General features: G+C 37.3%; 1 protein-coding gene across 1 annotated transcript; it reads left to right on the forward strand.

The window, feature by feature from the left end:
- The first annotated feature begins 6,903 nt into the window (after positions 1-6,903).
- cpn1 (carboxypeptidase N, polypeptide 1) lies at positions 6,904-11,696 on the forward strand. The gene is made up of 9 exons (XM_060858008.1): positions 6,904-7,205; positions 8,280-8,476; positions 8,682-8,837; positions 9,756-9,932; positions 10,036-10,147; positions 10,339-10,478; positions 10,871-10,970; positions 11,074-11,192; positions 11,299-11,696. Exons 1-9 carry the CDS (start codon positions 6,971-6,973, stop codon positions 11,413-11,415), a joined length of 1,353 nt encoding a protein of 450 aa, XP_060713991.1. The 5' UTR covers positions 6,904-6,970; the 3' UTR covers positions 11,416-11,696.
- The last annotated feature ends 251 nt before the right edge of the window (positions 11,697-11,947 follow it).

Below are 11,947 nucleotides of genomic sequence, written 5' to 3' on the forward strand. Positions count from 1 at the left end.
GAAATTGTTGAATGCATTGTTGCCAGTCTGTTTATCAGGGGCATCTGTAACCTTTACAGTGTTTTTTCTGTTTCACATCCTTCCTGATAACTCATTCAACTGTGATTACGCCAATGTCTCACATGACACACTCTTGTAGGCAAGTGCTTTCCCATGAAATTATGCTTCCGCACACAAGTATTTTAAATGGAGCTTTGGAGAATTTGTGTAATGAGAATCAGACCCACATGCAGGATTATGGGAAATAGGCTTTAATTATCTATATAGACTAGGGGAGACCAGGGACATTTTTTTTTTTTTGCAGTTTTTAGCAATACATCAAAAAACATTTTTACTGGAATAACCAATTTTTTAATATTATAAACGTCAATCTGTCAACTGCTTAAACAATGTATTTAAGTGGTTTTATGAAATATGTACAGGTTGCAAAATTGATTTTAATAGTCTCTCCACTGTCTCAACCAGTGTACAGGGACGGTTGTAACATGTCTAAAATATACATAATGAATCAATCATATGCTCAAAATAGAAAATATTATTTATCATATGTTATTGTGACCATTCATTTCATGTTTTTAAGTAATGTTTACCTCTTTTTTCACACAAATGACACAAAAAGAGGATGAAACTGTCAAATTATAATGCAAGAAAATTATTTATTGGGTAGAACACCTCAAAAAAGGTTAAACATGAACTCAAGCATTCTCAAAAACAGAGAGAGAGGGGGTGGGGGGTGGGGGGTGGGGCCTCGGTAGGCCTAGTCTGAGTCACAGTTGTGGAAAGTGTAAAAAATCCCTTCTGTCTGTTCAGTCCTTGTGTGCCCAGGCTTTACAGGACCAGCACTGGAGCCAGACCTCCCTTGACCTGGAGAAGCTTTCCAAGCACACAATGCAGAATTAATTTTCATCATCAGATGAGTCATGAGTTTTCTGCTTCTTCGGTTTGGATTTTTTGTTGTTGCTGCTGCTCAGGCCTGCTTTTCCAGTTCCCTTCTTTTCCTACCCTTTGTCGTCTGCTTTCTTGGGCCAGCTTTTGAGTGGACGGATGGACACAGGTGAAAAAGTTGTGTCCATAGCAGAGGATGATGGCTCAGGCTCAGGCTTGGACACCACACATGGTGTAACAGGGGATGATGCTCTAAGTGGCATGGAGGATGCCACTATTGCCACATTGGGTGATGGAGTTGTAGAGGAAGATGGAACCTCTGGTGTCACTGGGCGGTCTGTGACTAGGGATGGTGCAAAGTCACTGTCAGTGAAAATATTCCTATTAAAAGGCCAAATTCCAGTGCATGCAAACCCTGCCTGAATATTTGCTGGTGATGCAGCACAGGGAAGGGCACTTTTCACAATGCCTGGCAGATCATAAATGGACATTGTGGCTTCTGGATGAGCTTTCATCCAGCCGTCACAGCAGTTGTATACCAGCCTCTTCAGTGGCCCATATACATGGTGATCCAAGGGATGCAGCTTATGGGAACAGTGTGGGGGGAATGAGAGGAGGACGATGCCATGGCTCTTGCAAAACTCAATCCCCTCCACAGAAAGGTGTGAAAACCCTTTTTGGAGTCCAGTATCCAACTCTGGAAAGTGTCTTTGATCCCTGCCTCCTCTTCTTGTGGAATCGGTGCAGGGTCACATGGCAAAAAACTCCCCTGACTGACTTTCCCTGTCTGTTTTCATCAGAAGCCCTTTCAAGCACAGGAAATGGGACTCCCCATCTGTCTTCCTCTTTCTGATATTTGGCATGCTGTCTATTACACTGACTATCTTTATATAAAAAAAGATAATTACCTTAAAATGTGATTTGATGACATTTTACATTTCATTTGCAATGCACATTGCACATTTTACTTTTAATTTGCACATTAAAGGAAAACTATGCAGTTTTTTTTAGCTTGATTAGTTTTTAAAATATAAATGAAACTTGGTTGGTGATACTGGGACGGTTGTAATGTGGGGTTTCAACCGTCCCAGTATCAACAACCATGTTTTCATCTCATGTGAGCTAGCTTGACTGCTAGTTTGACACTTGTTAGCCATTTATATTTTTAGCTTACAAAATAGTGATTCTAATAATACTTGTTTGAATTCATAGACATTTGATCCTACAACAGCATCCAAAAAAGTACATCAGAAAGAAAAGTAATTTTTTTTTTTACCTCAAAACCAATCTTTTGTATATAACTCAGTCAGGAAGATTCAAATGTGGCTCCCTTTATGGCAAAAATGGAGGGAAACTAACTGAGCATGTGCACAGTGAGTGTCATCACTCAAGGTTGTTTCTGATTGGAAGAATTCAAGGTCTTACAACCATCATTTGTAGGTCATTTGTACCGTTATTGTAGGTCTCCCCTACAATAAGTTAAAACTAGTGATGTGCGATACCACTTAATTCCTATTCGATCCGATACCAAGTAATACCCAGGCTGGTATTGCCGATACCAATACCGATACAGATACCAATACTTTTTACGTATTTTATGTGTAGTGTGATATGACAACTAGTAAAAAAGTAGGCTGTAGACTTACCAATTCCAAATTATAGCTGCATAATGACAATACAATAAACTACTCTCATTTCATTTAATTATAAAGAAAATCTATCTGGATGGATGGATGGATATATTTTACTGTCTTTCCACACACATCACACACAGCGTCACTGCTGTCTTTACAGCTAAAATACAGCCAGACATGACTCCTTTTGCGCTCAGCCATAGTCACTCTTCAGTCTGCAGTCTTCGTAGCAGGAAAATAAAGGGCTGCAGCGGCTGGCTCCGTCACAGAGCCACACACACCTGACCGGCGGAAGGAGGAGTAGTTCCTTCTCCTAACCGGATATAATTAGATTTTTCTGGTGACAGCAAGTTACTTATGATAACATAAACACTCACTCCAAATTACTGAGTTTAAATATCGATCTTTTTATATGAGAATCGATACTAGAGCAGGAAACGTTGGGATCGTAAATATCGATACTTTAGTATCGATCCGCACATAACTAGTTAAAACGCGAGACACATATGGGGCGGTTAATCAAACATAACAGAACCATGGAAACACCGAAACACATCCAATGACTGACAAATACAGATGCAGAAGGGCTAATACTGTATGTATAGGGCAAAACATTAGGGTCAAATGAGGAACAGGTGACATGACGGGAAGGCGGAAAAGGCACAGCATGAGTTACGTGGGAATTACAGTACACAGCAAAGCCGGCTGCAGTGAAAGCCCTGCCAGCACCCCGCAGTGGTCTGCAATTTTTTTCTTCTTTCTTCTCTGGTAACCTATGTGACTGATAACTCTTGTTCATGTCGCATTGAACAAAATGTGTATTTTGTGTTTGATGCAATAATAAAAAAAAAAAGCACACACACGCAGCTCTCTCTGCCGTGCGCGCGCTACAAGGTCTCTATCGCGCATGCGCGCTCTTGCTCGCTCGCTCTAGATTCCGGGAGATTGTAACTAATTTGCGTGCATCAGGGAGGCGCTATCAATATGCGGGGGACTTCCGGAACTTACAGGAGACTTGGGATGTCTGCTAATGTTATTTTAGAGATCACAATAGAATTGTAAAGTTCACTTGTGATGGGTGTATTGGTACTGAAGTATTAATACATTTGATACTGATTTTATTTTTGATGATTCTTATATAATAATATAGAAATAGCTTTATAAGCTAGATTGTGAAACACACACACACACACACGTGTACATAGAAGGGGCGGGCAAGTTAATTTGTCTGTGGAGGAAGTTCATTTGTCTGTGTTGTCTCTGTTCTTTGTAAGCTTCAGTCTCTTCATGCTCTAATGTGGTACGTGTGTGTTATGTGGGTACACTATAAACTCTATTTATAAATTATTATTAATTATTATGTTGAATATTTTATGTTGAATATCTGCTAAAATATATTATAACTATTATATAATTATTGGCATATTGATATAAATTTGGGCTGATAAATTGTGTACTTTGTGAAATACTTATGTCATTTACAATCTCTTTATATTGCAGAAGCACAAAATGTTGCTGATCGTGCTGTGTATCTTTCTTTCTGCTAGCAGCAGTCTTCAACAAGGTAAAAAATGATTTAGTCATTTTTGAAACATATTTTTTAAAGCATATTTTGACTACTGCCAGCAAAGGTCTTAGTGCTTTTTTTTTTAACTTTCATATGCACTCGGGAAGTTTTTGTTCGTTTTACCCAACTTTGCTCAAGTTCCTTTAATGGAGAGCTGGAGACCTGTAAATGTCAAAAATTTGTATGAGCCAAACATTATTTTTATATGCTAATTTATTTTATTTACCATCAATGTGCAATCAAAAATGTGCTTTAATTTGCAAATCTGTACATGTGATGTTGCATTTAAAAATACATCTTGAGTATAATTAAAAAATCTATCACCCTCCAATGCAATGATATAAAACTGGATTAAAATGCAGCACTTGGGTATTAGAACAGGTCATGCTTAACATGTCCTATACACATAGGTCCTGTGTACTTATTTGTATAAAATGTTACATTGATTATTTCTGTTAATTCAAGAGAAATTTCATGTCATGTCCGAAGACATTGCTACGAGCAAATCAGCACATTTGAGTGTTTGGTCTCAGAATTAATGTGGACTCAGCCATGTGTGGTGTTGATCTTGTCTTGGTCTTGCCACTTTCACATCTTTGCTCTTAACTTGGGCTCCCTTTTTTTATTGTCTTGGTCATTGGTTGGTGAGATTGGCTTTGAGCCCAACATTAATGATTTGATTTATATATAAAATATGTACTGGCTACTTAACAGATCAGTAAATTTCCTTTTTATAATAACATCTGCTGTTTTAAAGTATATTTACCCTTATATATCCCCCGCAGAAAGCTGCAAGTACAAAGTGGCACTTCTACAAAGTAAGACTGTCTCCTGTTTTAGAAAAATGAAGGATACAAACCCCTGTAATAAAGAGAATCCCAACTGCATAAGTGAAATAAGGAATGACCTGATGTGCATCAAATGGTCTGGTGCAGATGTGACATGTCGAAATATTGATCTTAATGAGGTCCCAATCGGTAGGTTTGCCTCTCGCAAACATTCTGTCTATACATTTTCTTAAGAATTATTAAGATAATAATAATAATAATAATAATAATAATAATAATAATAATAATACTTAATAATAATAAGTAATTATTATTACTTATTACTTAATAATAAAAAAATAATACTTAATTAATAAGTATCTTACACTTCACAGGGAATGTAACATGTGCTGAAGATCAGGAAAGTAAGTTCAAAAAAATTCATACAGTGTTTTCATCCATGTAGTCATTTTATACTGTGTGAAGACGTTTTAGACATTTTGTAATAGTCATTTTGACTCAATAGTGCATTTAATTGTAGGTTTAAACTGCACTAGAGAGTTTCCCACTTCTCCCACACCAGAAGTGGCCTCTGCATCATCCGTGAGCATGTATTGTCGAGGTATTGCAGTCTCTTGCATTTATTACTTGACTATACTGACAGGACTATAATAAATAGGCTCTAAACATTTCTTTTTTGTGGTTTCTTTCAGGTGGTTATATTTTACTTCTGTTCATAGTCAGTGCTTTTTTATTTTAAATGATGCAAGCTGTTTCCTCTTTGGCACACACTGAGTACCAGAGTTTCTCAAGAGTATCTTTACTTTTTAATACTGACATTAATTAATTTATCTCTTAGAAGAGGAAGGTTACCTTATTTGTTACAGTCAAATTAGAAAATGACTTATTTTTAGTTAGTTTAGTTAGTTTAACCCTTTGTTAACCTTTCTCTCTTCATTATGACTTTGAATGTCTTTGTGTATTATGACACTAGAATTTAATTTCTAATAGAAACTACTTAATTTGTTTCCATTTTTGCTTGTGAATATGATTCTGTAGTCTACACAAGCAAAGATCAAAATGATTCTTTGTATAGCCACTCTTTTCAGTGATTATAGGGTTAAACAAATTAATACTTGTACTGGGTAGGGCTCTGTGTAATCAGTGTCTAAACAGTTTGTTGTTGTTATTTTATTTTAAACTAGGTTAGTTGTTACTTATCTTGTCAATAAACCCATATATTAATTACAGTATGGCTGGTTTGTGTTTACTGAATAAGTCTTGAATTCATAAATTTAACATTTGAATTTTGCAATAATTTAGAAAATTAGGAATGGGCCAGTATGTTTTCACAACATTACATGTTCAGTTCTTAGTGTGTGCTCAGTCTGCCATATAGGAAGTGATAAGTTAGTCCAGGTGGAGTACATACACACACATACACACACACACACTAATTGACTGCCACAGCTCTTAAATGGTCAGGGAGATTGACGGCAGCTCCCGGGGGGTTTGTGTTGAGGGGGTGGTCCTCCAGGAATCTCAGCACTGCTTTCCCAAAAGACACTAGAAAAAGCATAACCTCTGGCCTTCCTACTTTGTTTACCCAAAGTTAATGAATGAACCAGTGTTTATGTAGATGCACAAAGAGGGAATGAAAAATGTTCTCTCTCTGTCTTTCTTGATCCCCCACTTTCTATTTCCTTTCTGTCAGTGGTGGAGAAATACCGCAGATCAGCAATGAGATGTCACAGCCAGATAAAGAACACAGCCAGATAAAGAACAATGCAAAGCATGAGGTTAAAGCAGCTTCAAAAGTAAAATTTACAAGACACAATTTACACGGTCCCTTACACCACAGGCAGGCTTCTTCTGTTGCCTACAAATTATGTCATGCCAATAAAATAACTGTCACATACATGATAAAACATGGTGAGGAAACCTTATACATGAAAGATAGAGAAGGAGGGGCAAGTTGTCCCTACTTTCTCCTGTATGTGAGTGTGAATGTGAGGGAGGAGACAGAGCGGATGAGTGGAATGAGAAAAGGAGGGACAGGGAGAGGGAAAGAGTGAGGGAGAGGGAACAGCTCTCTGTTTGTAGAGCAGAACAGGATCATGTTGTCAAGCAGTTGTGTAGTTTGGATTGGAGCACTACTCCTGGGACTTGGAGCTCCACTGACTAGGGCTGTTGAATTCCAGCACCATGGATATGAGGAGATGGTGCGCACTCTATTTTCCATACAGAGTCAATGCCCCTACATCACCCGCATCTACAGCATTGGTCGCAGTGTGGAGGGACACCACCTTTATGTCCTAGAGTTCAGCGATAATCCAGGAATCCATGAAAAAAGTGAGTGTCTTTACCCACTTCAGAGTTTATCTTAAAAATGTTTTCCAAGAATCCCTAACAGAGGAGATGATGCACAACGTAAATGAGTCAGAAAATGTAAACCACAGTAAACTTCATGCAAGCAAATTGAATGAACTATTAAATAGAAATATTTCTTGTCTATTTAGTTTTGAAGCTGCTAACACTTAATGTAATTTTTTTCTGCTTCATATAAATTAGAGAGTGTAGAATTCTGATTTATAATGTGATCTGGTTGGATCTGACAAGCTTGTCACTCAGATGTTGAAAGAAAATGAAAGGTCTGTCAACAACTAAGGTACACAGAAATGGCCTTTGTGCAAAGAACACACAAACTTTACATGAACCAAGCAAGACATGCTGTGAATGGTGCTAAAGCTCTGTCTTTCAGCTTGCAATAAACTGGGATAACAATGTCTGGTGTAAACACTGGTATAAACATCAGCAATGGCTTAGGTATAACCATATGAGAAACTTTATGATTAAACATTCAGTTGACAAAATATTGTGTGAGTGGTTTAAGCCTGGGCCAGGAGGGCTTTTTTGCTGATGTATGGGCTTCCTTCAGTAGAATTGGAGGATGTATGCATGTTCCACAATAAGGTGAAAAGCACAAAAACAGGAACCTCGCCAGCAGTCCAGACTATGACTCCACTTGTCAGTTTACGATCAACAGGGTGCTTGTATTAAGAACTGTGATTGCATATATGAGAGATTATAGGACCTCAGATGTATTCTGATGAACTTATACAGTTCCTGTAATCCAGTCATGATGTGATTAACAACTAGTTAATGTGTAGCCTTTCTAGTACATCTTTCCTATAAAAAAAAATGTTCTTAGAAATGTAGGTTATCATCATTGTGAAACTACCATTGCTGGGAAAAAATGTGGTAAACTTGAACAGAATTATGACAGATATTGCTGGAAATCTAGTTACATGTGAACCCGAAACACAAATTAGAGCTCTGCTGCCATCCACTTTTGAGCGGATTACAGTAACATGTTACATGCTCTGTTGATTTCCTGACAGTATTCGCTTGATATGTGTTTTTCAGTGGAACCGGAGTTCAAGTACGTGGGGAACATGCATGGAAACGAGGTGCTGGGCCGTGAGCTACTCATCCACCTTTCACAGTTCTTGTGTGACGAGTACCAAGCAGGGAACCAACGGATTACAGAGCTCATCCACAACACACGCATTCACATTCTGCCCTCCATGAATCCAGATGGCTATGAAGTGGCAGCTAGACAGGTATTAAAACCATATTTCCAAATGGAAAATACAATACTTTTTCATATAGACCCTTAGCTTGAAAAAGACAAATTGTCACAGTTTATTGTGCAGACTAATGCATTGTAAAATATATCGTCCACATTTTCGAAGATATTTTTATACTTATAGTCATTAAGCAGAGTTCAGAATAAATACTGTAAAAAGTTATTTGTATGGCTTCTAGGGTCCAGAGTTCAATGGTTACCTGGTGGGCCGCGGGAATTCCAGAGATGTGGACCTAAACCGCAATTTCCCCGACCTGAATGCCCTCTTGTATTACAATGAAAAGAACAATGGACAGAATCACCATTTGCCCCTTCCAGACAACTGGGAGCACCAGGTGGGTAGTCAGCACATTAGTAATCATCTTAAAGGTAGCTTTTTTTTAATTTTACTATATAATAGTATGTATACCAAGAAAACAATATATATATATATATATATATATATATATATATATATATATATATATATATATATATATATAATGTTAAACCTGTTAAAAAAAGGTAAACAACTGCATATGACATGGATTACATAAACCCACAGAACAGAAATATTGTTGGTATATCAGTATAAGATATCCATCATCTAATAGATAAGTATCCTTCCAAGGTTTTAAAGCACTAGTCTGGCCTGTATCAGACCCTGACAATTTAACTGTGTTTAAATAAGCAGACACTGGAGGGAACATTTTCAAGATCAGCTCCTCAAATGGTGTGCTGAAACCTTTAAGTTAAACCACTCCAGAATATAAATTTTTCATTTCACATAAGACAATAATATTTCAGATAAGAGCTAAGTGAGATTGACACATATGTGATGTTACTTCATGACACAACGGACTTTACGACTTTCAACCCACAAACAACAGCACTTGGAAGGGTTTTCCCCCCACCCATGAAACCAAGCTCTCTGCTGACAGCTGAGAAGACTATGAATGCTAGCTCAATACATCATACGATCTATCTTTTCCTAAACAGAGCTTAGACTGGGTTAACATCCCAGCAGTTATCTGCAAGGGCAACAAACTCTGGTGACTGATCTGTCCCAACTGACATAGAGCAATAAATGCAGCCACTCGTTTATTTTCCTTATTGCATTAATGGGATGGATTATAACATTTTAGATGGCCAAGATAACTTTACACTAACTTAGTTAATCATTACTTCCAGGGACAGTATATGCAGTCATGCGGTGTGTTAGAGTACTGTCGAGTTACAGTAACGTGTACACTTTCATTCTTTTATCTATTTAGGTTGAACCAGAAACTCTTGCAGTCATTAGATGGATGCAAAGTTATAACTTTGTTCTATCAGCCAATCTGCATGGAGGAGCAGTGGTGGCAAACTACCCTTTTGACAAATCCAGAGAAGTCTATATAAGAGGCAGGTCTACTTATTCTGCCACTGCAGATGACAAGCTCTTCAAACATGTATGTAAAAATGTAATAATTCAAATGAGTGAATGCTTGTGAATTTTAGATACTTAATTAAATATTACTTAATTTGTTTATTATATTCTTTGTGTGTTTGTAGTTGGCAAAGATTTACTCCTATGCTCACAGCTGGATGCATAAAGGCTATAACTGTGGAGACTACTTTGAGGAGGGGATTACCAATGGAGCCAGCTGGTACACTCTATCCAAGGGTCAGTGGAAGCATTTATTGGATTCTTCATTGATATATATAGATTTAAAATTGGACAAATGTGTCATTATTGAGCTATTTATTTACTCAAATCAATGCAAGGCCAGAACTGATTCTTTACACATTGTGTGAGAGTGCTCACTGGATTAATACATATAGTTAAACATCATTTTATGCATTGCGTATTTGCAGGCATGCAGGACTTCAACTACTTATACACAAACTGCTTTGAGATCACACTGGAGTTGAGCTGTGATAAATTCCCCCCAGCGAGAATGCTGGCCAGTGAATGGCTGGCCAACAGGGAGGCTCTGGTGTCCTACCTGGAACAGGCAAGTTCCCCTTCCAAGAACCTGGTTCACATCTCATTTCACTGAAATACTTAGAAGTTTATCTTCCTGGGGAAAACATGCACCTGGTTAAAGTGTACTGTGTCTATAACGAAATGGGAAATTAAAGGATGCAGTATTGTAGACGGGTTGTGAGAGAGGGACAGAAAACAAGCCAGTGTTGTTTTTTTGCATTAATCTGTAACGACCAGCTTCTTTGTGCGTTGAATAGGCTAAAGATATAAATGTTACAACTTAGTCAGGGTCTATGTAATACTATTCATTGTTAGCACAGAACACAACATGGATAGAATCATTTACAACTTACCCATAGGACATACACAATATATAAAATGTAAGAAAAACAAACAGACTGTAATATGATTTATCCCTAGGTTAATCATGGCATTAAAGGAATGGTCTATGATGAAAATAACAACCCCATCAGCAACGCAGTGATCTCAGTCGCAGGGATAAACCATGACATAACCAGTGGTTAGTAAATCAATCACAATATGGATAAATAAACAAGATTTAATGATTTAATAAATACCATAAAGCTAGTGTCTGATACTGAGCGTGTCTATTTCTCATATAGGAGCAGATGGAGATTACTTCCGGCTGCTTTTGCCGGGAACCTACACTGTAACTGCTGATGCACCAGGCTACCTGCCTTCCACCAGTAATGTGACAGTCGGACCTGCAGAGGCCATACAGGTGAGAATAAAACATTGCCATACATTAAGCAATGCCATACATCTACATTTATTTCATTTACACAAAATGGTGTGTGCACACATGAATATATGTCTTGTGCTTTCAGTTACACTTCTATTTGAAACCAGCACCAAAAGAGACAAACTTGAATGCGGGGGACCATCAGGATAAGAAAAGCTTGTCGGCAGCCAAGGTTCCTCCAGCCAACCTTGGTCCAAGATAAAAAAAAAGGAAGAAAAAGAAAAATAAAGGGACACATTCCATGAAATAGTTGGCAAATACTATAAAAATAGCTTATCACTGTTACAAATCAATCACTAAACATACTTCCTCAGGCCTAAGTTTATCTTGGATCCTAAATGTTATGTTTTTCACAAAGAGGTTCTTTTGAAATTAATTCACATTCATGTAACACTTAATACGAAATTCTTGTAATAAATATAGTCAGATTTATATAAAGGAATTCTTTTTATAACACATTAAATTGTTTAGTTAATAAGGAAATGTTATGAGGTGTCACATATTTTGTACATTAGCACTTATAGAGAATTTAACAATTTCCCATGATTAAACAACATTTTATGCAGTGTAATCAAATGTAACAATGAAATGGGTCCTGATATGAATCGTCTTGATTAGTATGTGATTCCATATTACATGTAATTATCATATAGCCTTTTAACATCTAGTAAGACTGTTACAGAATCAGTATTATTTCTGTAGAGCACTGATTACTTACAGAAATGTAAAAACCA

This window comes from Tachysurus vachellii, chromosome 2 (assembly GCF_030014155.1).
Source record: "Tachysurus vachellii isolate PV-2020 chromosome 2, HZAU_Pvac_v1, whole genome shotgun sequence".
NCBI lineage: Eukaryota > Metazoa > Chordata > Actinopteri > Siluriformes > Bagridae > Tachysurus > Tachysurus vachellii.

What these genes read in the sequence shown, in the direction of transcription:
- cpn1 (XM_060858008.1), top strand. Translation starts at nt 6,971, where the DNA reads ATGTTGTCAAGCAGTTGTGTAGTTTGGATTGGAGCACTACTCCTGGGA. An exon ending in TCCAGGAATCCATGAAAAAA is followed by an intron (nt 7,206 to 8,279) that starts GTGAGTGTCTTT and finishes TGTGTTTTTCAG; the next exon opens with TGGAACCGGAGTTCAAGTAC. An exon ending in ATGAAGTGGCAGCTAGACAG is followed by an intron (nt 8,477 to 8,681) that starts GTATTAAAACCA and finishes TATGGCTTCTAG; the next exon opens with GGTCCAGAGTTCAATGGTTA.